The 27,158-nt window shown below is 42.4% G+C and overlaps 1 protein-coding gene across 3 annotated transcripts in view; it reads left to right on the top strand.

The window, feature by feature from the left end:
- The window catches only part of PIGN (phosphatidylinositol glycan anchor biosynthesis class N), a 503,276-nt gene that overhangs the window by 460,215 nt on the left and 15,903 nt on the right, over positions 1 to 27,158 (top strand). For all 3 annotated transcript variants that reach the window (XM_069730623.1, XM_069730624.1, XM_069730625.1), the window contains 2 exons: positions 10,186 to 10,228; positions 21,962 to 22,014. In XM_069730623.1, the coding sequence (XP_069586724.1) occupies positions 10,186 to 10,228; positions 21,962 to 22,014 (96 nt within the window). The remainder of the gene's footprint in view (positions 1 to 10,185; positions 10,229 to 21,961; positions 22,015 to 27,158) is intronic.

Genomic DNA, 27,158 nt, shown 5'->3' with positions numbered 1-27,158 from the left:
ATGGTCTTTTGCTATAACACCATTTTAGTAAATCTCTCCACCTCAGGAAGGAGAGATGAAAGGCTCTCCTTGTAGAATGGGTTTAGCAGGGTGCATAATGTGGTGAACCAGCCACAACCAGACATCCATGCCCACACTTCAGTTATGTGCGGAGGTTGACCAAAATACAGACGGGACTGTTGGTGTTGGTATTCCACAACTGGTTTCTGCTGCTCACAAAACCTTGCCAGCATGTGCAGTGTGGAGTTCCAGGGCGTGGTCACGTCTCACACCAGTCAATGAGCTGACACTTGCATGCACTGCTGTAGCTGACTTGTGGAAATGACGCAGTGTAGCATGGCTAGAAACTCTGGCATATATGGGTAGGTTTCCAGAAACCATTGAACTACCAAGTTACCAAGTTGATAACGTGGGCCAAGCATGGTACGTGTGTGAGCTTGCCATGCTTCACAGCCGCCACCAGGTTACAGCCATTTTCACACATGACCATGCCTGTTTGTAGGTTCAGCATTGAGAGCCACAGATCTTTTTGGTCTGTTATTCCTTTCAATAACTGTGTGGTGGTGTGCGGCTTGTCTCCTAGCTTCAGGAGAGCCTGTTGCAGCTTCGCTGAGGCAGTGCTACAGAGCTTCCAGCTGATGTGTACTCTGAGATAGCACGTCAGAGATGGGGGATGAGGAGGAGCAGGAGGGGTGCTGGAACTGGTGTAGGAAGTGGAGGAAACTGATAGAAGTAGGGTCTTCAATCCTCGGCGTCGATTGCAAAAATAGTCCCAAACGCATTTTTATATATCAATAGGGCCACATCATTCCCTTGCAAAAGTTTGCTTACACTTGCATTGCATGTTGTGAAAACAGAAAAAACGACTCAATAGCATATCAAACCATGGAGGACAGAGAGTCAATACTGATATATAGAAAAGTGAAAAAAACTCAATTGATCACACATTAAAATACTTAACCCTGCTATTCTCCTGGTTACCACTATACACTTGTTATCTTCCAGTCATTTTTGACCAGACCTAATAAAGTCTTGATTTTTAGCTAATTTCACGGTTTTAAAAAAGAGAGCACAATGAACAAAACAGCAACTATACAAATGTATTCATGCAAGGTAATTAGGAAAAAATCCAAACTAAGTGCCAATTCAGACCACCAAGACAAGAGGGTACTATATAGCATATGCACTGATATATATAATGTCTCGTGCCAACCAGAACTATGGAGCTAAAGTAAAAGTGACCTAATGCAATCCCAAGCATAGTATACGTCCTAATGGACATCAGACAACAACAATGGGAAATACCGCACTTAAGTAGTTAGATACAGCCAAGGAATGAGCCTAAGCCACTTCGCTCTACAGAAACGGATAGTAGCGTAAATGAAAGTAAAGTAACAGTGCTTGCTATAAAGATATTAGTTACCCGTCATGTCGCTGGTAGTTGTCTCGGCACTCACTCCCCAAATTTTGTTTGAATGCAGATTGCACATTTTCTGTTAGTACAATAAACCTCATTTCAAGGCAGAAACATTACTGTGTCCAACAGTTATTAGATATATGAAACTGAAATAGCTGTTGCAAAAAAAACAATTTTTATAAAACATTAAGCTTAAGATTAATAGGGGTGCCCAAACTTTTTCATATAACTGTATATAGTACCCTCTTGTCTTGGTGGTCTGAATTGGCACTTAGTTTGGATTTTTTCCTAATTACCTCATATGAATACACTTGTATAGTTGCTGTTTTGTTCATTGTGCTCTCTTTTTTAAGTATTTTATTGTGTGATCAATTGACCTTAATAAAGTTTTTTCACTTTTCTATATATCAGTATTGACTCTCTGTCCTCCATGGTTTGAAATCCTCGGCGTCGATAGCACATGTGCCGTGCCAGTGTGAGACTCGGCCCCGACCTCCACAATCTTCACAGTGTGCAGTCTGTGAAATGTAGCATCCCTGGCCACAAGTGCCTGTCCAGGTATCGGTCGTTAAGTGGACAATCCCAGTAACCGTGTTGGTAAGGACATGGGTCATGTTCCTGGGCATGTGCTGATGCAAGGCAGGGATGCCACATCGAGAGAAATAGTGGTAGCTTGGGACTGAGTACCGAGGGACCAAATTTGTACACCTGTAACAGGCCAATTTTGATTTTTATTTCAAACCAACGAAATTTCACACAAAGCAGGTTCTACAGTATATATGACAATAGTCGATTTTTTGAACTGTGTAGATGTCTAACTGAATCCTTAAAAAAATTGGAAGGTTTTTGGGGAGTATTATATACCACCATAATGTAACAATAAATGCATTAAAGTGTATAGATGAATAACTGAATCCATAGAAAAAGGTTTTTTGACGTTTTATATACTTTTGTAATGTAACAAGAACCGCGTTAAACTATATGGATGAAGAATTGATTTCATAAAAAATTTTTATATACCACCGAAATTTAGCACAAAGCATGTAATACTGTATGGATGAGTAATTGAACCAAAACCAATTTTTCAATGCTTTTTGGGAGTGTTGTATATCACCGTCATGTACCACAAAGCACATAATGCTGTATGGATGAGTAATTGAATCCAGAAAGCAATGTCAACTCTTCATGAGTGTTATATACCACAGAAATGTACCACAAAACTTGTAATACTCTATGGATGAGCAATTGAGACAAGAACAATTTTTCCATCCTTTTTTGGAGTGTTTTATACTACTGTGATGAACCACAAAGCATGTAATACTATATGGATGACTAATTGAATCCGGAAAAAGGTTTTGAACGTAAATATTTTGAAAGTTTAGTTGATGTACTCGTACATTTCACAATTCTGTTGTTGATTGTCCTGGGACCAGGGGATCCTTCCCTGTCCACAACGCTTGGGGCACCCTTGCTTGCCCTGTTCCCCAGATTACTTCTGATGGTCAAGATGCTGGGGCCACGTACCTTGCCTTAGCTCCTGAATTCGCCCTCAGTCTGTACATTTCCCCCACTCAGGGAAGAGGGGAGTAGTAGTGTACTTTAATACACCAACCAGACTAACAAGGTAATACGAACAGGAATAAAGGAAAATACCAATCATACAGATATACTCACACAAACAGAGGTGTTCACCGGAGAATGGAGGATGGGGTAAAACCACAGTAGGAGAAGAAAGGGAATTAGCACACACCCAAAACCTATTAATAGTCACAGATAAATCCACCAAACGCCTTCTCAAATAATAACCAGCAACACCCAGCCATGCAGCAGAAGCTATGTTCTCTGACAATAAGTGCTTGCCAGGGCCCATATTATATAGGAGATGGGAGTAACAGTGAACAGCTTAGCCTTAATGCAGGAGCGCTCAACTGAGCAGATTAATCCCTGCACTGCTAACTGAAACCTGCACATATTTTGTGAACCTTATTAGGCTAGTTCATAATGTATAGTTACCAGGTGTACCCCATTCCTTTTATTCTTTGCACTTACTGTACCTGTGACGTCTCAATGTTATCATATTATATATAAATTATTTGTTTTTTGAGTTTTTATATATTTAGATAATAAAAAGTATTCTTTTTTATTTACTTGGACTTGCATTTTCTATCATTGGGGCCATTACATATCACATGCACGCTAATCACTCACTAGACTCATGCCACATACATGCCAATCACTCACTAGACACCTGCATGCTAATCACTCACAATACACATGCCACATACTGTAAACACTAATCATTGACTAGACATATGCAACATACATGCCAGTCACACACTAGACACATGCCACATACATGCCAGTCACACACTAGACACATGCCATATACATGCTAGTCACACACTAGACACATGACACATAGATGCCAGTCACTCACTAGACGCATGCCAAATACATGCTAGTCACTCACTAGACATATGCCACATACATTCCAGTCACCCATTAGACACATGCCACATACATGCCAGTCACTCACTAGACACTTGCCACATATACACCACTCAAACACTTCTTCTGCGGTTTGTCCTGCTGAAGAAGCAGGTGTGCTTCGAAATGCATTGACAGACAAAAATCACATGATAACTTCATGTTTTTTCAAATGCATCCTTTGCTTTTGGCAGCACGGATTTATCTCCACTTTCTCCAATTGCACATAAACACTAGAGCACAAGTAGAATGGTCGGCACTCCGTCTAATCGTGGTGCATGCGGAGAGTAGTAGTAGTGAATGAAGAAATCTTGCCACTTACGTGTTGAATAATGCTTGTTTAATTCAATACATGCGTGGATCTCCATGTATTGGATTAAATGTCAATTATTCAACACGTTAGTTCCAGCACACAAACACTAGTCATAGACATATTCCACATGTCAGTCATTCACTAGACACATGCCACATACAGGGCTGGCATTAGGGCAGGCAGACCAGACAGCTGCCTAGGGCCCCTGCTCCTCCAGGGCCCCCCAGCCAGTGGCGTGCTGCTAATAGCGGCACACCATATGGCCACTATGGGGCCCCGCACCACCCTCATCGCTCAGTCAATTTATTGGCATCTTAGACACTGATATAGTTGAAAGCAGTGATGGAGGAGAGTGTCACATGACGCTCCCTCTCCCATCACTTCCTCTATGCTTGTGACTCAGCGGGTGCACGATGACATCACTTCATCATGCGCCACACTGTGCCTGCAGTGGAGCTGATGAGATGGAGCAGAGCCTGGAGCAGCGTGGGGAACAAGGAACACTATACTGTGTGTGGGGGAGGCCGCATTATACTGTGTGTGGGGGGAACTGCACTATACTGTGAGTAGGGGGCTGCATTATACTGTGTGTGGGGGGGCTGCATTATACTGTGTGTGTGGGGGGGCTGCATTATATTATTTGTGTGTGTGGCTGCATTATACTCTGAGGAGGGACTGCAGTATACTCTGAGGGGGGCTGCAGTATACTCTGAAGGGGGCTGCAGTGTACTTTGAGGGGGGCTGCAGTATACTCTATGAGGGAGGTTGCAGTATATTCTATGAGGCGGGCTGTATTATACTCTATCAAGGACCATGGGGAGTGTATTATGCTATTTGTACTATATGGGACCTGCATTATACTGTATCGAGGGCCATCTGTGCCCATTACTCTTCCTCAGTTAGTATAAAGAAACTCGGGAATAAGCGTCAAATGACTTCATTATTGTCAGTCACTCTCGTTTAACAGCAAAAACCACAAAAGGAGGAAAAAAAAGAGGAAAAAAATCGACTATTCTAGAGAAAACACCAAAAAAACAGGCAAAGATGCTTATCTGTCTAGGCCTCAAATCAAATACACTATCATGGTGCAGTGGGCCCAAGTAAAGATGACGAGTACAGAGGTGCGGTAATACCAAATGAGACAGCCAGCCTACAATCAGGGATTGGCCATTTGGCACACCAGTGCAAACAGATAATCTGCAGCAGTGTTCACACAGAGTATGCACAGAATCTGGATCACAGCCCATTAATAATCGCCCTGTGGTGGGCTGCCCAGTGCTAACTGTAATGTGTCCCGTGTGAACTGAGGCCACAACTTACAAAGCCATTAGGGCTCAGCTGCACCTCAAAAAGTAAAAATAAATAAAGTGCACAAGAGCATATCAAAATATGTAAGGTATTAATTAATATTATGGCCACAATACATAAGCTGGCAACCCACATCAAGGGTCCTCACACTTGCCAGTCTTACTCTAACAGCAAAAACCATAAAAGGAGGAAAATAAGAGGAAAAAACCTCCACTATTCTAGAGAAAACACCCAAAAAAAACAGGCAAAGATGCTTACCTGTCTAGGCCTCAAATCAAATGCACTATCATGGTGCAGCGGGCCCAAGTAAAGATGACGAGTACAGAGGTGCGGTAATACCAAATGAGACAGCCAGCCTACAATCAGGGATTGGCCGCTTAGCACACCAGTGCAAACAGATAGTCTGCATGCAGCAGTGTTCACACCTTTTGAGTTGCAGTTGGGCCCTGATGGCTTTGTAAATTGTGGCCTCTGTTCACACGGGACGCATTACAGTTAGCAGTGGTCAACCCGCCACAGGGCGATTATTATCTCCTTCATCCCATTGGACGTGCTATCCCGTCAAGGTGACCTGGGAATTAATTCCCAGTGACGGGATAGTACATCCAGCGCGATCAGCTGCACTCACGGGGGAAACGCGGCCGATCGCAGCCAGGTGTCAGCTGACTATCGCAGCTGACATCCGACACTATTTGCCATGAGCGGTCACGGACCGCCCCGGCACATTAACCCCCGGCACACTGTGATCAAACATGATCACAGCGTTCCGGGGGCATAGGGAAGCATCGCGCAGGGAGGGGGCTCCCTGCGGGCTTCTCTGAGACCCTCGGTACAAGGCGATGTGCTCACCCCCCCAAAAAAAAGAAATTCATGAATAGCTGGTTCTTGGTCATACTGCCTCACAAAAATCGGAATAAAAAGTGATCAAAAAATGTCACGTGCCCGAAAATGTTACCAATAAAAAATGTGGTAACGCAAAAAATATTTTTTGCAATAAAAAGCGTCTTTTAGTGTGTGACAGCTGCCAATCATAAAAATCCACTAAAAAACCCGCTATAAAAGTAAATCAAACCCCCCTTCATCACCCCCTTAGTTAGGGAAAAATAAAACAATTTTAAAAATGTATTTATTTCCATTTTCCCGTTAGGGTTAGGGTTGGGGCTAGGGTTAGGGTTGGGGCTAGGGTTAGGGGTTTGGATTACATTTACGGTTGGGGTTAGGGGTGTGTCAGGTTTAGGGGTTTGGTTAGGGTTATGGTTGGGATTAGGGTTAGGGGTGTGTTGGAGTTAGGGGTGTGGTTGGGGTTATCGGTGTGGTTGGGATTAGGGGTGTGTTTGGGTTAGGTTTCAGTTAGAATTGGGGGTTTCCACTGATTAGGCACATCAGGGCTCTCCAAACGCGACATGGCGTCCGATCTCAATTCCAGCCATTTCTGCGTTGAAAAAGTGAAACAGTGCTCCTTCCCTTCCGAGCTCTCCCGTGCGCCCAATCAGGGGTTTACCCCAATATATGGGGTATCAGCGTACTCAGAACAAATTGAACAACAACTTCTGGGGTCCAATTTCTCTTGTTACCCTTGAGAAAATAAAAATTTGGGGGGCTAATAAAAACATTTTTGTGGGAGAAAAATGATTTTTTATTTTCACGGCTCTGCGTTATTAACTGTAGTGAAATACTTGGAGGTTCAAAGTTCTCACAACATATTTAGATAAGTTCCTTGGGGGGTCTAGGTTCCAATATGGGGTCACTTGTGGGGGGTTTCTACTAATTAGGTACATCAGGGGCTCTGCAAATGCAACGTGACGCCTACAGACCAATCCATCGAAGTCTGCATTCCAAATTGCACTCCTTCCCTTCCGAGCTCTGCCATGCGCCCAAACTGTGGTTACCCCCCACATATGGGGTATCAGCGTACTCAGGAAAAATTGCACAACAACTTTTGGGGTCCAATTTCTCCTGTTACCCTTGGGAAAATACAAAACTGGGGGCTAAAAAATAATTTTTGTGGAAATTTTTTTTTTATTTTCACGGCTCTGCGTTATAAACTGTAGTGAAACACTTGGGGGTTCAATGCTCTCACAACACATCTAGATAAGTTCCTTAGGGGGTCTACTTTCCAAAATGATGTCACTTGTGGGGGGTTTCAATGTTTAGGCACATTAGTGGCTCTCCAAACACAACATGGCATCCCATCTCAATTCCAGCCAATTTTGCATTGAAAAGTCAAATGGCGCTCCTTCCCTTCCGAGCTCTGCCATGCGCCCAAACAGTGGTTTACCCCAACATATGGGGTATCCTGGTGCTGAGGACAAATTGTACAACAACTTTTGGGGTCCATTTTCTCCTGTTACCCTTAGTAAAATAAAGCAAATTAGAGCTGAAGTAATTTTTTTGTGAAAAAAAATTAAATGTTAATTTTTTTTAAACATTCCAAAAATTCCTGTGAAACACCTGAAGGGTTAATAAAATTCTTGAATGTGGTTTTGAGCACCTTGAGGGGTGCAGTTTTTAGAATGGTGTCACACTTGGGTATTTTCCATCATATAGACCCCTCAAAATGACTTCAAATGTGACGTGGTCCCTAAAAAAAATGGTGTTGTAAAAATGAGAAATTGCTGGTCAACTTTTAACCCTTATAACTCCCTAACGAAAAAAAATTTTTGTTCCAAAATTGTGCTGATGTAAAGTAGACATGTGGGAAATGTTACTTATTAAGTATTTTGTGTGACATATCTCTGTGATTTAAGGGCATAAAAATTCAAAGTTGGAAAATTGCGAAATTTTCAAAATTTTCGCCAAATTTCCATTTTTTTCACAAATAAACGCACGTTATATCTAAGAAATTTTACCACTATCATGAAGTACAATATGTCTCGAAAAAACATTTTCACCAGGATCCGTTGAAGCATTCCAGAGTTGTAACCTCATAAAGGGACAGTGGTCAGAATTGTAAAAATTGGCCCGGTCATTAATGTGCACACCACCCTCAGGGCTTAAGGGGTTAATAGGCTGTGATCTAGATGCTGTGCATACTCTGTGTGAACACTGCTGCAGATTATTTACACTGGTGTGCCAAACGGCCAATCCCTGATTGTAGGCTGGCTGTCTCATTGGTCTTACCGCATCGGTGCAGTCGCCATCTTAACTTGGGCCCGCTGCACCATGATAGTGCATTTGATTTGAGGCCTAGACAGGTAAGCACCTTTGCCTGTTTTTTGGGGTGTTTTCTCTAGAATAGTGGAGGTTTTTTCCTCTTTTTTTCCCTCCTTTTATGGTTTTTGCTGCTGGCCTCATTTGATTTGAGGCCTAGACAGGTAAGCGTTTTTTTGGTGTTCACTCTCGTCTAAGAGCCTGAACTTTGCACCTGTAAATACAACCGAAATGTTTGTGTGATGTGGAATATGGGAGCATTTGGGGCCCCACTTTAAACATTTACCCAGGGACCCACTTTCTCTAAAACCGGCCCTGACCACATACATGCCAGTCACACGCTAGACACATACATGTTAATCACTCACTAAACACATGCTATTCATGCAGTAGACTCATACCTGATACATGCCAGACATGCATTCCACATACTGTACATGCCATTCTTACCTGGACACACTAACACTGCACACATCACTAGTTACAAGCCTCCTAAACACTTATCAGGAATCACATTGTCATACTTACCAGCTTTCTTCTTCAGGTGAGACTCAGGCAGCGTCTATTATCTGATAGCGCTCCTCGTCTTAGCCTTGCTCACTTCTCTCTTAACCCATACCTCATCAAAGCATTGAGCCCCAGCACTCATACCATGGCTAAAGCAGATTTTACACAAATCCTTTATTCTTTTGTACCACCCAGCCTCATTTTCTGGGTAAGATGGCTGACAAAGGAACAACTTTAACACGAAAACTGTAGATTTCAGTGAAAACTGGCCAAAGCCAGCTTCGTGCACAAAGCCCTAACCCATTAAGGATCAGGTGATTTTCTTTTTTGTGCTTTCGTTTTTTTCCTCCCCTTCTTCCAGAAGCTATGATTTTTTCTTCCATTGAGATAGCCGCACTCTCATTCTTGCTGCCCGTGATTGGCAGCATGAATCAGCGGTCAGGTTTACTTTCAATAGTTGTCAGTAAAATGTGTTCTTTATTTAAACGCATGCGCGGGGCAGTAAAGTGTGCATGCGTTCTGAACAGAGAGAGGGGAGCAATGACCAAATACTCAGCGTGTGCACATAGCCCACATTGCATGCTGACAAAATGACAGTTTACCACCATTTTCTGAAGAGCTCAAAGGTGATAACTTGTATGGCTGCACTTCCGGTTGTCACAAATGGGACAAAAAGAAGAATCTAAGAAATAAAAAAAAGCCAATAGCTTTCTAAGTAGAACAGATTGACTGAAGTTTTATTATTGTTCTTACTATTAATGGATTCTTGTACATTTTAAAGCAATTTTTCCATAATATTAATGCAGTACGACGAGTGATTTATTGTATTATTCATTAATGTATCAGTTACCATGACCGATAACACTGCCACAGTGTAATGCCAGCGCTCCTCTGTGTGTTATGGCTGACAATCAGGTCCCATTGTTGCCAGTGATATGCACGGTATAGAGATTTACACGCTGTCTGTATATGCAGAAATAATATTTCACTTTGTCTCTTTCAGCTTGTTTCTCATTGTTCTTGTGATATCGGACATTATGTCTCTGGTAAGTCCCAGTTAGATATTCTGCGCCAGTAAAGCCAGAAGGCAATATTTCATTTGACAATATTCAGAACATTAGTGCATGAAGGCATTTGTGTTTGTTTTGTAGAATTGGACGAACGCAAGTAGAAACTCTCAATAAATTCTTCTAATCAGTCTCGGTCCATAAATACTGTGTTGCAAGAACAAAGGTCCAGGAGGGCATTTCAATTGTATTTCGTTTTTATTATGTTGAAGGAAATATTTTCGAGCATAATTTGGACTGATTCTCAATCTGCATGCATCTTATCAAGTGGAATAGCAGCTTTAAAAGGAGAATCAATATTTTTACATTGCTTTTTTTTGCAAACAAAACAAGGTCTTTGTGAAGGAATATTTGCAGTGAAGGTGCACACATTCTTATATTAGTATTACAAGATCAATTAGTCATTTCTATGTTATTATTATTATACATTTTTATAGCGCCATTTATTCCATGGTGCTTTACATGTGAACGAGGCAAATATAGACAAGTACAATGAACATGAGTAAAACAAGGCACACACAAGTACAGGAGGAGAAAGGACCCTGCCCGCGAGGGCTCACAGTCTACAGGGGATGAGTGAGGATACACTAGGAGAGGGTAGAGCTAGTCATGCAGCGGTTCAGCAAACAGAGATCGCTGCAGGTTGTAGGCTTGTCGGAAGAGGTGGGTCTTCAGGTTTTTTTTGAAGGTTTCTATGGTAGGTGAGAGTCTGATGTGTTGGGGTAGAGAGTTCCATAGTATGGGGGAAGCACGGGAGAAGTCTTGGATGGGGTTGTGGGAAGAAGAGATAAGAGGGGAGTAGAGAAGGAGATCTTGAGAGGTTCGGAGGTTGCGTGTAGGTAAGTACCGGGAGACCATGTCACAGATGTATGGAGGAGACAGGTTGTGGATGGCTTTGTAGGTCATAGTTAGTGTTTTGAACTGTAGTCTCTGGGCAACAGGATGTTCTATACTTGTATAATTATCTACATTAAAGGGAAACTGTCTAAGGCTGCAAGAATCTGACATTGACTAACCATTGTAACGGGAATATTTTACTCTGGTGTACTTTGAATGATCTGTCCGAGGTATGTTTTTGGCGGCTTCTTGCCACCCCGCTACCCTAGGCTGTCAATGTGAGTAAATGTATGCGCATAGGTAAAGACATTTCAACCATAGGGATCGGGCAGGGAGAAGCTGCTTTGGACCAGCCCCAGTCGACTTTTCAAAGTTTGTTTTCTCTGGCTCGTGGTTCTGGCAGCATGATTCAGATGATAGGTTACATTTAAGTATTTCTCTACCTCTAAATTTTCCAGTAAGAATTTATAAGACCTGATCAATGCTAGACAAGGTCTCCGTAATACATTGTAGTTCTGTACTACATCATTTAAAAGGGTTGTCCTTTTTCAGTTAATGTTTGTTCTTGAGTACAGATTGATATAAAAACAAAACATATTCACCATACCCAGGTCCACCAGTGAGTCTCCACTGCTGGTCCCGTGTTTTGGCATTGGCTGAGGCGCTGACATCACATTGACTGCTTGGAAGCCAATTGGTGATCGGGACTTTGCTGGGCTCACTGATTGGCTGCTGTGCTGTTGATGTGATGTCATTTCAGCACTGTAGCCAATGCCAGACACGAGGAGCATTAGCGGAAACTCAGCAGTGGACCCAAGGAAGGTGAGAATGGCCTGGTTTGTTTTCTTATACCAAACAGCACTTAGGGGTAAAATATAAGTGAAAAGGGACAACCACAGGCTGGGCTGCATAGCAGATTGTGATTTTCATTATATACTGCAGTTCTCATGTGTTTTTAATGTAAAGTACAAGTGATCAAACAATCATAGATCATGTTCCCCATTGGGACAAAAAATAAAGTGTAAAAATAAATTTGCAGAAATTTAAAAAAAATTGAAATCAACATCTTTTTCCCAGTTCAAAATAAATTTTTAAAAATTAAGCAAAAAATGAATATTGTCACATCGGTAATTCCAATTATCAAATTATAAAGTTATTTAACCAATATGGTAAATGACGTTAAGAAAAAAAGTGAAACGCCAAAGTTGTTTTTTAGTCTTCATATCTTTTCCATAAATTCAATAAAAAGGTATCAAAATGTTTTATGTTCCACGCCGCTTCTGAAATTAAATGGTTAGTCATCAGGGAATGGCGCTGCTGTCACTCACCCTGCTTCTATCACCAACACCCCCTGATGACATCCCATTTCAGTGAAAAAGCTGCAGGGAAGCAGTGAAAGAAACAGCAGGGCAGCGCTGCAGTCTCTTCTCTACGTTTATCATTACGGGATTGATTCCAGACATCAGCAGAAGGCGGTAGTAATAGGAGATGTGGTTAGTGACCGCAGCGCCGCTCCATGATGTTCCAGTGGGGGTGATAGAGGTTGCCAAGAATAGGCTGCATGGCCATCCTCCTGTGACATTCTGTTTGAGAATCTCCTGAACCAGAATATCACAGGAACTAAAGTAAAAACAAAACAGGTATAGGGATTAGCAGCACATAGAGGATAGGGAATTTTCAAATCAAATAACAAAAGTGGTTACGGCTTAAAAATAGATATTTGTTCAGGACATTCTATGTATCAGACAGCCCCTTAAAGGGGCAAAAGAGTATCATGGAGAAAGTAAGCATTGAAGATGTGTGGTTTTACATTTCATGAATTTTCTGTAATCTTGAAGAAGGTCCCCTGCTTCTTAGAATCCAGTCACACTAAGGCATTTCTGTGCACTCACCTTATTGGACGTAGCACCAGCTTTACTGGGCCATCGCCACTTTAGATCTGTTTTGCATTGAAAACGCATTGGATTTTATTTTGGTGGTAGATTTAAGTCAACATGGTTTGTTTAGTTATAAAAAAAAATGAAATTTTACAAAACTTTGATAGGAACCCCCCCCCCCCCCACCCCGAATTATAGTATTTGAAAGACAGCACCCCTCAAAGTATTCAAAATGCAGATTCTTTACGGGAATTAATGCTAAGTGGCTAGAATGAAATGGAAAAGTAAACTAACATAAATTGATGTTAACATCCCACGAGGCCAGCATATCTAGCAGACCCCAGTGCCATTATTTCACTATAGGTTGTCATGACAGCTATAAGGACCACAAAATTGCGATCACAGGGTACAGATGGGGTTATGGGAGAAGACTGTTAATCATGTAGTTGCTGCTGTCACTGTTGTCAGGCATCTGACGAGTTGAATGGCAATGATTGGTGCTAATACCGAAGGTAGCGGATGTAGCAAGATGTCTGGTGTAGTATACAGCTAGCACCCAATGCAGGGGGAACGCTATTCTCTCATTTCTCAGGTCAGTAGAAAGGCTTATTGGTGGTTAGGGTTTTAAATAAGTTGTCAATTCAAAAAAGAAATAACTTTACATGTGTTACTAATAGAAATACATAAAAATGTATTAATATACTTGTATTTGGGAAATTGTCCCCATCTTGTGATATCAGCAGACAAAAAAGAGGATTGGTTGGCTTAGATACTGACATAAACCAGCCAGCCCCCTTCAAACGCAGCACTGATGATGTGCAGAACAGGAAACACTCTCCAAGTCAGCAGATGCAAAGATCAGGACATCTTTGTAAATACAATTAAATTAATACAGTAACTTTTATGTATTTATATTAAGAACTTATCTAAATATATATATATACAGTGGGGCAAAAAAGTATTTAGTCAGTCAGCAATAGTGCAAGTTCCACCACTTAAAAAGATGAGAGGCGTCTGTAATTTACATCATAGGTAGACCTCAACTATGGGAGACAAACTGAGAAAAAAAAATCCAGAAAATCACATTGTCTGTTTTTTTAACATTTTATTTGCATATTATGGTGGAAAATAAGTATTTGGTCAGAAACAAAATTTCATCTCAACACTTTGTAATATATCCTTTGTTGGCAATGACAGAGGTCAAACGTTTTCTGTAAGTCTTCACAAGGTTGCCACACACTGTTGTTGGTATGTTGGCCCATTCCTCCATGCAGATCTCCTCTAGAGCAGTGATGTTTTTGGCTTTTCGCTTGGCAACACGGACTTTCAACTCCCTCCAAAGGTTTTCTATAGGGTTGAGATCTGGAGACTGGCTAGGCCACTCCAGGACCTTGAAATGCTTCTTACGAAGCCACTCCTTCGTTGCCCTGGCGGTGTGCCTTGGATCATTGTCATGTTGAAAGACCCAGCCACGTTTCATCTTCAATGCCCTTGCTGATGGAAGGAGGTTTGCACTCAAAATCTCACGATACATGGCCCCATTCATTCTTTCATGTACCCGGATCAGTCGTCCTGGCCCCTTTGCAGAGAAACAGCCCCAAAGCATGATGTTTCCACCACCATGCTTTACAGTAGGTATGGTGTTTGATGGATACAACTCAGTATTCTTTTTCCTCCAAACACGACAAGTTGTGTTTCTACCAAACAGTTCCAGTTTGGTTTCATCAGACCATAGGACATTCTCCCAAAACTCCTCTGGATCATCCAAATGCTCTCTAGCAAACTTCAGATGGGCCCGGACATGTACTGGCTTAAGCAGTGGGACACGTCTGGCACTGCAGGATCTGAGTCCATGGTGGCGTAGTGTGTTACTTATGGTAGGCCTTGTTATATTGGTCCCAGCTCTCTGCAGTTCATTCACTAGGTCCCCCCGCGTGGTTCTGGGATTTTTGCTCACCGTTCTTGTGATCATTCTGACCCCACGTGGTGGGATTTTGCGTGGAGCCCCAGATCGAGGGAGATTATCAGTGGTCTTGTATGTCTTCCATTTTCTAATTATTGCTCCCACTGTTGATTTCTTCACTCCAAGCTGGTTGGCTATTACAGATTCAGTCTTCCCAGCCTGGTGCAGGGCTACAATTTTGTTTCTGGTGTCCTTTGACAGCTCTTTGGTCTTCACCATAGTGGAGTTTGGAGTCAGACTGTTTGAGGGTGTGCACAGGTGTCTTTTTATACTGATAACAAGTTTAAACAGGTGCCATTACTACAGGTAATGAGTGGAGGAAAGAGGAGACTCTTAATGAAGAAGTTACAAGTCTGTGAGAGCCAGAAATCTTGATTGTTTGTTTCTGACCAAATACTTATTTTCCACCATAATATGCAAATAAAATGATAAAAAAACAGACAATGTGATTTTCTGGATTTTTTTTTCTCAGTTTGTCTCCCATAGTTGAGGTCTACCTATGATGTAAATTACAGACGCCTCTCATCTTTTTAAGTGGTGGAACTTGCACTATTGCTGACTGACTAAATACTTTTTTGCCCCACTGTATATATATATATATATATATATATATATATATATATATATATATATATATATATCATTATATTGGCAACTCCTTCGTTCCACAGAGACATCTTAAAGATGACACATGCCTGAACAATTGTTAATAGAATGTTCGGTAGACTATCAATATATTGATTTCTTTATGTGCCACAAATATTTAAAAACATATAGTGGTTGCTACATTTCTATTCCAATCTGAGATTGGGTTAGCTTCAGTATAACCGTAATCTACAGAGAACACATTTAAGAATAATTACTTATCTTTGAGAGTTTTATGACTTTATAATTGATAGAGCCAGGAAAGCCTGTGTACTGTGGATAATTTTCCAGCTTTGGAGTATGGTAATTTAGAGCTTAGTGTTCATTTAAACCATTTAAATGCATTTCCCTGTGGCATACTTTAGGGATTTGTTACACTATCATCACTGAGGTTTTTTCAGTCTGGAAGGAAAAACAGTATAAACTACCTGACAAATATCTGAGGGCAAGAAATTACAAAATTATATTGTGTGCGTGTGTGTATGTATATATATATATATATATATATATATATATATATATATATATATATAATGTGTGTGTGTGGAACTATATATATAGTGGTTTTCACTTCACAGGTGTGCCCGCCCTGCCAGTTTTAATAAGTTGGATTTCTGGCCTTATAAATGGGGTTGGGACCATCAGTTGTGTTGAGCAGAAGTCTGGTGGATACACAGCTGATAGTCCTACTGAACAGACTGTTAGAATTTGTATTATGGCAAGAAAAAAGCAGCTAAGTAAGAAAAACGAGTGGCCATCATTACTTTAAGAAATGTCGGTCAGTCAGTCCGAAAAATTGGGAAAACTTTGAAAGTGTCCCCAAGTGCAGTGGCAAAAACCATCAAGTGCTACAAAGAAACTGGCTCACATGAGGACCGCCACAGGAAAGGAAGACCAGGAGTCACCTCTGCTTCTGAGGATAAGTTTATCCGAGTCACCAGCCTCAGAAATCGCAGGTTAACAGCAGTTCAGATTAGAGACCAGGTCAATGCCACACAGAGTTATAGCAGTAGACACATCTCTACAACAACTGTTAAGAGGAAACTTTGTGCAGCAGGCCTTCATGGTAAAATAGCTGCTAGGAAACCACTGCTAAGGACAGGCAACAAGCAGAAGAGACTTGTTTGGGCTAAAGAACGCAAGGAATGGACATTAGACCAGTGGAAATCTGTGCTTTGGTCTGATGAGTCCAAATTTGAGATCTTTGGTTCCAACCACCGTGTCTTTGTGCAACACAGAAAAGGTGAACGGATGGACTCTACATGCCTGGTTCCCACCGTGAAGCATGGAGGAGGAGGTGTGATGGTGTGGGGGTGCTTTGCTGGTGACACTGTTGGGGATTTATTCAAAATTGAAGGCATACTAAACCAGCATGGCTACCACAGTATCTTGCAGCGGCTTGCTATTCCATCCGGTTTGCGTTTAGTTGGACCATCATTTATTTTTCAATAGGACAGTGACCCCAAACACACCTCCAGGCTGTGCAAGGGCTATTTGACCTAGAAGGAGAGTGATGGGGTGCTACGCCAGATGACCTGGCCTCCACAGAATCACCAGACCTGAACCCAATCGAGATGGTTTGGGATGAGCTGGACCGCAGAGTGAAGGCAAAAGGGCCAAGTGCTAAGCATCTCTGGGAACTCCTTCAAGATTATTGGAAGATCATTCCCGGTGACTACCTCTTGAAGCTCATCAAGAGAATGCCAAGAGTGTGCAAGGCAATCATCAAAGCAAAAGGTGGCTACTTTGAAGAACCTAGAAGATATAAGACATAATTTGTTGTTTCACGCTTTTTTGTTAAGTATATATTTCCACATGTGTTAATTCATAGTTTTGATGCCTTCAGTGTGAATGTACAATTTTCATAGTCATGAAAATACAGAAAAATCTTTAAATGAGAAGGTGTGTTCAAACTTTTGGTCTGTACTGTATATACACTGTGTGCAGAATTATTAGGCAAGTTGTATTGTGATCACATGATACTTTTTATTCATGTTGTCCTGCTCCAAGCTGTTCAGGCTTGAGAGCCAACTATCAATTAAGTAGATCAGGTGATGTGCATCTCTGTCATTGTAATGAGGAGGGGTGTTGTCTCATGACATCAAAACCCTAAAGGGTGGCTATTTTGAAGAACCTAGAATATAGGTGTGCTTAATTATTAGGAAACTTCCTTTCCTTTGGCAAAATGGGTCAGAAGAGAGATTTGACGGGCTCTGAAAAGTCCGAAATCGTGAGATGTCTTGCAGAGGGATGCAACGGTCTTGAAATTGCCAAACTTTTGAAGTGTGATCACCGAACAATCAAGCGTTTCATGGCAAATAGCCAACTGGGTCGCAAGAAGCGTGTTGGGCAAAAAAGGCGCAAAATAACTGCCCATGAATTGAGGAAAATGAAGCGTGAAGCTTGCCACCAGTTTTACCATATTTCAGAGCTGCAACTATACTGGAGTAACAAAACGCACAAGGTGTGCAATCCTCAGGGACATGGCCAAGGTAAGGAAGGCTGAAAAACGACCACCTTTGAACAAGAAACATAAGATAAAACGTCAAGACTGGGCCAAGAAATTTCTTAAAGGGACACGGTCACCTGAATTTGGAGGGAACAATCTTCAGCCATAGAGGCGGGGTTTTCGGGTGTTTGATCCACCCTTTCCTTACCCGCTGGCTGCATGCTGGCTGCAATATTGGATTGAAGTTCATTCTCTGTCCTCCATAGTACACGCCTGCGCAAGGCAAATTTGCCTTGTGCAGGCATGTACTACGGAGGACAGAGAATGAACTTCAATCCAATATTGCAGCCAGCGGGTAAGGAAAGGGTGGATCAAACACCCAAAAACCCCGCCTCTATGGCTGAAGATTGTTCCCTCCAAATTCAGGTGACAGTGTCCCTTTAAGACTGACTTTTCAAAGGTTTTATGGACTGATAAAATCAGAGTGACTCTTGATGGGCCAGATAGATGGGCCAGAGGCTGGATCAGTAAAGGGCAGAGAGCTCCACTCTGACTAAGACGCCAGCAAGGTGGAGGTGGGGTACTGTTAAGGGCTGGTATTATCAAAGATGAACTTGTGGGATCTTTTCGGGTTGAGGATGGAGTGAAGCTCAACTCCCAGACCTACTGCCAGTTTCAGGAAGACCACTTCTTCAAGCAGTGGTACAGGAAGAAGTTGGTATTGTTCAAGAAAAACATGATTTTCATGCAGGACAATGCTCCATCACATGCCTCCAACTACTCCACATCGTGGCTGGCCAGTAAAGTTTTCAAGGAAGAAAAAATAATGACATGGCCCCCTTGTTCACCTGATCTTAACCCCATAGAGAACCTGTGGTCCCTCATAAAATGTGAGATCTACAGGGAGGGAAAACAGTACACCTCTCGGAACAATGTCTGGGAGGCTGTGGTGGCTGCTGCACGCAATGTTGATCGTAAACAGATCAAGCAACTGAAAGAATCTATGGATGGAAGGCTGTTGAGTGTCATCAAAAAGAAAAGTGGCTATATTGGTCACTAATTTTGGGGGGTTTTGTTTTTGCATGTCAGAAATGTTTATTTCAAAATTTTGTGCAGTTATATTGGTTTACCGGGTGAAAATAAACAAGTGAGATGGGAATATATTTGGTTTTTATTAAGTTGCCTAATAATTCTGCACAGTAATAGTTACCTGCACAAACTGATCTCCTCCTAAGGTAGCCAAATCTAAAAAAAAAACACTCCAACTTCCAAAAATATTAAGCTTTGATATTTATGAGTCTCTTGGGTTGATTGAGAACATAGTTGTTGATCAATAATAAAAAATAACCCTCTAAAATTCAACTTGCCTAATAATTCTGCACACAGTGTGTGTGTGTGTATATATATATATATATATATATATATATATATATATATATATATATACTAGCTATTGAACCCGTTCTACGCCCGGTTGGCGAGCATTTATATTGGTATATGGTCTCCATCCTGGTATGTGCTGCTCCATCCTGTGTCCCCATCCTGTCATGTGCTGCTCCCATCCTGCGCCCCCATCCTGTCATGTGCTGCACCCATCTTGCGCCCCCATCCTGTCATGTGCTGCACCCATTCTGCGTCCCCATCCTGTCATGTGCTGCTCCCATCCTGCGCCTCCATTCTGACATGTGCTGCTCCCATCCTGCGCCCCCATCCTGTCATGTGCTGCACCCATCCTGCATCCCCATTCTGTCATGTGCTGCTCCCATCCTGCGCCTCCATTCTGACATGTGCTGCTCCCATCCTGCGCCACCATTCTGACATGTGCTGCTCCCATCCTGCGCCACCATTCTTTAATTTGCTGCTCCAATCCATATGCCCCATACGCTGCTCCATAAAGGTTTATGGCCCCCATAAGATGCTCCATAGTATATGCCCCGTACACTGCTCCATAAAGGTTGATGGCCCCCATAAGATGCTCCATAGTATATGTCCCCGTACGCTGTTCCATAAAGGTTTATGGCCCCCATAAGATGCTCCATGGTATATGCCCCTGCACACTGCTCCATTATGGTTTATGGCTCCCATAAGATGCTCCATTGTATATGCTCCCGTACACTGCTCCATTATGGTTTATGGCCCCATAAGATGCTCCATATTATATGCCCCTGTACACTGCTCCATTATGGTTTATGGCCCCATAAGATGCTCCATGGTATATGCCCCGTACACTGCTCCATTATGGTTTATGGCCCCATTAGATGCTCCATTGTATACGCCCCCGTACACTGCTCCATTATGGTTTATGGCCCCATAAGATGCTCCATATTATATGCCCCCGTACACTGCTCCATAAAGGTTTATGGCCCCCATAAGATGCTCCATTGTATATGCCCCCGTACACTGCTCCATTATGGTTTATGGCCCCCATAAGATGCGTCATGGTATATGCCCCCGTACACTGCTCCATTATGGTTTATGGCCCCATAAGATGCTCCATTGTATATGCCCCCGTACACTGCTCCATTATGGTTTATGGCCCCATAAGATGCTCCATTGTATATGCCCCCATACACTGCTCCATTATGGTTTATGGCCCCATAAGATGCTCCATGGTATATGCCCCCGTACACTGCTCCATTATGGTTTATGGCCCCATAAGATGCTCCATTGTATATGCCCCCATACACTGCTCCATTATGGTTTATGGCCCCATAAGATGCTCCATTGTATATGCCCCCGTACACTGCTCCATTATGGTTTATGGCCCCATAAGATGCTCCATGGTATATGCCCCCGTATGCTGCTGCAATATATGAAAAAAAAAAAAATACCATACTCACCTATCGTCGCTGGGCGCCGAGTGCTGGGGGGCCTGAGCAGGCGGGGACACCGGCGCGCTGTGGGGGTCAGATGCCGGTATCGCCGCTAGTTCAGGCCCCCGACACTTGCTATATTCACCTGGCCCCGTTCCACTGCTGCGCGCCGCCATCTTCCGGGTCCTCTGGCTGTGACTGGTCAGTCAGAGGGCGGCGTGCATTAAGCGCGTCATCGCGCCCTCTGAACTGAACGTCACAAGCAGAGGACCCGGAAGATGGCGGCGCGCAGCGGTGGAACGGGGCCAGGTGAATATATCCGATACTTACCCTCCTGGCGGTCCCTGCCTCTCCGTTGGAGATCGCGGTGTGCGTTCAGTGTTTACGCATACCGCGATCTCCCGGGAGCGTCACTCCCGGGGCCAGACTGCGCCTGCGCTTGCGCAGTCTATAAAGGCTTCGGACAGAGTGACGCTCCCAGCGTTATATTATCGATATATATATATACTGTGTGTATATATATATATATATATATATATACATACATATACAGGTGCTAAAATTAGAATATCATAGAAAAGTTAATTTATTTCAGTTCTTCAATACAAAATGTGAACCTCACATATTATATAGAGTCATTACAAACAGAGTGATCTGTTTCAAGTGTTTATTTCTGTTAATGTTGATGATTATGGCTTACAGCCAATTAAAACCCAAAAGTTATTATCTCAGTAAATTAGAATACTTTATAACGACACTGGTGGTCTCTGAATATTTGTTAGTGCTCGGAGATTTAGTTTTTGTTGATGCAGCTGCATGATTTGCAGCTGCTAGTCAGCCTGAGTACATGTGGGGGTTGCCTGGTTGTTAGGGAGTCCCCACATGTATTCAGCCTGTCTAACAGCCGTAAATCATGCAGCTGCGGCAACAAAAACTAAATCTCCGAGCACTAACAAATACTCGAAGACTACTCGAGCAACGAGTATACGCGCTCATCACTAGTCGTATATACTTATCTCCTGATAAAAATGAGTGGGTTTAAGTAATGTGCATGGTCACCTTTATGCCTTCTGTGTTCAGCTTATTCTTATGGTTCTTCTAATGACGTGTTTTTTCTTATTTTTGCAGCACTTTTTCTTCTTGGTTAAAGATTATGGAAGTTGGTTAGACATTGGAACAAGGTACAGTCTGAGAGAAAAGCAAGAAATTAAACCTATTATAGCTGCTGGGATGTTTCCAGTTGTGTCCTGAATTTTAACTTTTTGGGCCTGATTGATTAAAGCTTTTATGGCAATATTCTGACGTAGAATGCTTTGAACAGTTGTTTGTGAATTTTGTCATTTCCATCCTATTTTTACTGTGCTTCAGCAGAGTGGGCTGAGCAGAGGGAGGAGTGAAGAGGCTTGGTTTCTCAAATTCATGATGAATGGTGGCGTTTGCTATGCCGCAGATTGTACCTCAGCAGGGTCAGAGCTACATGTCACTTAGAGCCTTGCCTGATTTAATAATAGGTATGAGCCTCCTAATGAATCAGGAGCCTCGCACTCCACCCCGCGCATCTATGAAGAATGGCGTGAAAAGTGCCGGTCTTGACGGATCGGGACTGTTTTTACTCTCACTTCGTTGGCATTTTTCCTGAGAAAAAAATGGTTAAGTAGCATAGAAGTGAAAAGTGGTTGTTTCAAAGTGTTTTATACATGCTTGCACAAAGCCTGCTGGTCATTCATTTGGCTTTATCACTGTTCTTTCCCCTTTCCGACACTAATGTAGGGAAGTGGTAGTGAATTACTATGTAATAATAGCTGTCAGTACAGCATTTAGTACTTTCTGCTAATAGTCTCCTGTCTTTTACACATGCTCCTGGTTCTTTAATTTTCCCATTTAATGAATTCTTGAAGAAAGTGGGTCATGTAAGAACTTGGGTTTATGCTGCACATCATACATGATGAAATGTTAAAAAAACGAAATTCCTCATCAAACATTTACCATCATAACCCACAAACATTCCTAAATGGTTTTGCATCCTTTTTCAGTCCGTTGAATGGTCCTCACGTACCAGGGTATCCAGAGCTGTACAGATAGTTAATATTTTTCCAGAGCATCATTTTAGAGTGGAGATTTCAAGGGAAAAATGCTTGTAAATATTATAATTCATTGAAATGAAAGTCTGCCCTAATTTCTTCTGTGTGTTATATAGATTATGTATTCGCATAGCTGGCATAAAGGCATGTATAACAGAAAACTGCAGTCTCCCTAAATAAACATTACTGTATCATACTCCGGTGATTGTCTTCTAGGGTTTCCATCTATAAGAGTCGTGCGGCTGCTTCTAATGTATTATCAGGTTTGTGAAGCAAGAAGAGGTGGCAAAATACTAACCTGGAAAGTGGATGTCACAAGAACCCTTTCCTTATACAGTAAGGGCTTGTTCACATACTGTGTTTTTCCAGCAGAAAAATGCAGTGTTTTCTGGTACCAGCAAAGTGAATGAGATTGCTGAAAACTCATCCACGGGCTGCATATTTTTTCCTTGCCGATTTGAACCATCATAGTGTTGTTTTTCAGGTGTGCAGGATTTCAATTCTTTCATTGTTTTTGCAGCGTTATTCACCCATTCTTATGAATGGGAAAAAAGACAAGCAAGAACGCATCAAAACTGGCAATTTAGTGCATTACCACCTTTGCATACTTTTTACAAAAGGATTATACGCACGGAACGGCCCACAGCTCTCTTTTTTTTTTTTAAGTTTTCATATCTTGCCACCAAGGGTCTTGTTCTACTTACTCCGATGGCCTGGTCTCATATCATCTACACCTATTACAACTTATTCACATGAAGATTGTGTTTTTCTTCTCATCTGTCTGTTAGAGCCAGACCCCTTGTCCAGACCAACAAACATTTTCTAGGTCCTTTAAGACATCAATTAGTTAAAAAGCATTTTGTTACATACAGTGGCTTGCGAAAGTATTAACCCTTGTTGGCGTTTTTTTTTGTTACCTCACAACCTTGAATTTCACGTCTCTTGTTTTTTTTGAGGGTTTGCATCAGTTCATGTAAAGAACATGCCTACAACAGTGAACAATTGGTTTTCTTTTTATTGTGAAGCAAACAATAAATAGGACAAAATAACTGAAAACTTTGGTGTGCATAACTGTTCACTCCCCTAAAGTCAGTACTTTGTACAGCCTCCTTTTGCAGAAAATACATCTCCAAGTCACTTTGGATAAGTCTATATGAGAAATAGAGCCCCCGAGCCCCCCACCATACCTCTAGTGGTCCGGCTGATGTCCCCCTGTCCCCGGTCCCCAGCCCACGGCTCCTGGCCCCCCTTCTTCTTCTCTGCTGGAAGAAAATGGCGGGCGCATGCGCAGTGCGCCTGCCATGATCTGCCAGCAGAGACCCAGCAACCTATGAGAATTTTCTCTTTGGCTGCTGGGTTTTGATTACTGTAATATGTCCAATTACAGTGATCAAAACCCCTAATATTTAATAAATATGGCAGCACTTGGGCTGTACCTCTCTCTTCTCTCCTTGTAGTTGTTCTAGGAGAGAAGAGAGAGAGACTACAGTTCAAGTGCTGCCCCGTCAGTTACAAAAAACACTTTATTTATATCCGCCAGCATCCAATTTACCCACCCCCGTTCTCCGTAATCCCTGCATCATCAGCAGAGGATTATAAAAAAAAAAAAGAAAAAAAAAATTATAATTTTTTTTTTTAATTTTTTAGGGTTAGGGTAGGAATTAGATAAAATGGCCCACAGAACTTTTAGCGCGGAGCAAGCTTACAGCCTGCTTTGCTCCAGCAGCTCCGGCAGCGAAACAGATTCTGCCCCTGAAGCTGAGCAGCTTTCAGACAGTGATGACGACTCTTCCTCCACGGGATCCCCCAGCCCGGTGGTAGCGGAGTCGGTCGTCACTGCTGAAGCTTCAGAGGCAGGACCAAGTACCGCAGTCCCCCCCGCTGTGGTATAATGACACCTCATTTTCCCCTCAAATTCCCCCTTTTTCTGCAGTCCCTGGAATAAAAGTAGATGTTGCCAATTTTACCCCCATTGATTTTTTTGAAATTTTCATTAGCCCCGAAGTCCTGCAATTAATCGTCCACCAAACAAACCTATATGCCCGGCAATATATTTCCCAAAAACCCGCTGCCTTTCATTCCCGTTCCTGGATCCCCACAAATGTCCCCGAAATTAAAAAATTCTTAGGCCTCACCCTGAATATGGGTATAGTAAAAAAAACCACTCTCCGCTCTTACTGGGCAACAAAAGCTGTCCACTGCACCCCTGTATTTGCAGCCATCATGTCCCGAGCCCGTTACGAAGCCCTGATGAGATTCCTCCACTTCAGTGACAATTCCCAAGCTCTCCCAAGAACTGACCCCAACTACGATCGGCTAAATAAATTAAGACCCCTAATTTCCCTCCTAAAAACTTCCTTTCTAAATTCCTATACCCCAGAGCAAAATGTGGCAGTCGACGAGTCCTTGATGAGCTACAAGGGCCGTCTGTTATTCCGCCAATTTATTCCCTCCAAGAGAGCCAAATACGGCGTAAAATTATATAAAACTTGCGAGAGCTCATCAGGGTACACGTCCACCTTCCTAATTTATGAAGGTAGGGACCGCCAAATAAACCCCCCAAACTGCCCCCAGACAATTGGTATCCCAGGCAAAATTGTCTGGGAGCTAATGACGCCCTTTCTCAATCAAGGGTACCACGTGTATACCGACAACTATTACACGAGCATCCCCCTATACAAATCCCTCCATGCTGCAAATACAGGGGCCTGTGGGACAGTGAGGAAAAACAGAGTGGGGTTTCCGTCACAGTTGGTGTCCAGACGTTTGGAGAGGGGGGCGTCATTTTCACTTGCAAGCGACCAACTACTTGCAGTGAAGTGGAAAGACAGGAAGGACGTCTATATGCTTTCCACACTGCATACGGACACCACTGTGACGGTCAGAGAGAGGGGTGCCAACAGGGACAAAGAAAAACCTGTCTGCGTCACAGACTATAACAGACATATGGGTGGCGTAGACCTGTCAGACCAGGTTCTGCAACCATACCTGGTCAAGAGGAAGACCAGGGCGTGGTATAAAAAGGTGGCAATCTATCTAATTCAAACTGCCACATATAACAGTTTTGTCCTATATAAAGAATCTCAAGGACCACTTACGTTCCTGCACTTTCAGGAAAAAGTAGTAGAGAGCCTCATATTTGAGTCCATGGCATCGGGGGAAGCCTTCGACTCTGAGGATTCCCGGAGACTTTCAGAACGCCATTTTCCTCACCCTGTCCCTGTCACTCCCACCCAAAGGTATCCTCAAAAAAGGTGCCGAGTTTGCAGAAAGCATGGCAGACGGAGTGATTCCCGATTCTATTGCCCCACATGTCCATCCCAACCAGGCCTTTGTATCTCCCCCTGTTTTGAGACCTACCACACCACCTACAATTATTAGTTTGTTTTTTTTCAATAATTTTTATTTTCTGCTTAGTGGCCCCAGTAGTACAATTTGGAACAATTGATAAATAATATTTTAATTAGTAGATCCCATTTTACCCCATTTCACAATTAATTCCAGAACTTCAATCCCATACCAAACTACTATCCCAACAAATTCTCATCCACGTACCCACGTCTGTACGCTCTAGAGTGTGGACCCCACAAATGTTCTTGCAAAGTCAGGTCATCTGAAAATTCTACGACTCGATCAATCCCATACCAAACTACTATTCCAACAAATTCTCGTCCACATACCCACGTCTGTACGCTCTAGAGTGTGGACCCCACAAATGTTCTTGCAAAGTCAGGTCATCTGAAAATTCTACGACTCGATCAATCCCATACCAAACTACTATTCCAACAAATTCTCGTCCACGTACCTATGTCAATAAGCGTTAGAATGTGGACCCCAGAAATGATCTTGAAAAGTGAGATTATCTGAAAATGAATTCTAGGACTTGATTACTCACAAACATTTTTGACCATTTATCTAACTTTGACTGTTTTTATAACTGTCTTGCTACACAAAACTTTGGCTTCCATTTATAATACTTATATTTATGTTGATGATACGGGCATGATCATTTTATTGTAGGATTTCTAAAAAATGAGGAAGTTCCGTACACTATGGGCTTTACTTTATGGTTCTTGCTGAACCTCTGGTACCAGACAATACTTTCTATAGAGAACTGGTTGTTTTGTGCATATAGCGGTTCTGACCTTGGCGGGTGGGAGCTTGCTATGGTGTACCACGTCTATTGGCACATTCGTCTCTCATATAGGGATTGATGGAGCTAAAAGGACGTTGTACGACCAGTC

The sequence above is a fragment of the Ranitomeya imitator genome, chromosome 6, assembly GCF_032444005.1.
Source record: "Ranitomeya imitator isolate aRanImi1 chromosome 6, aRanImi1.pri, whole genome shotgun sequence".
Lineage (NCBI taxonomy): Eukaryota > Metazoa > Chordata > Amphibia > Anura > Dendrobatidae > Ranitomeya > Ranitomeya imitator.
The sequence above is the reverse complement of the archived record's forward strand: the minus strand, read 5'-3'. Positions and strand labels throughout refer to the sequence as shown.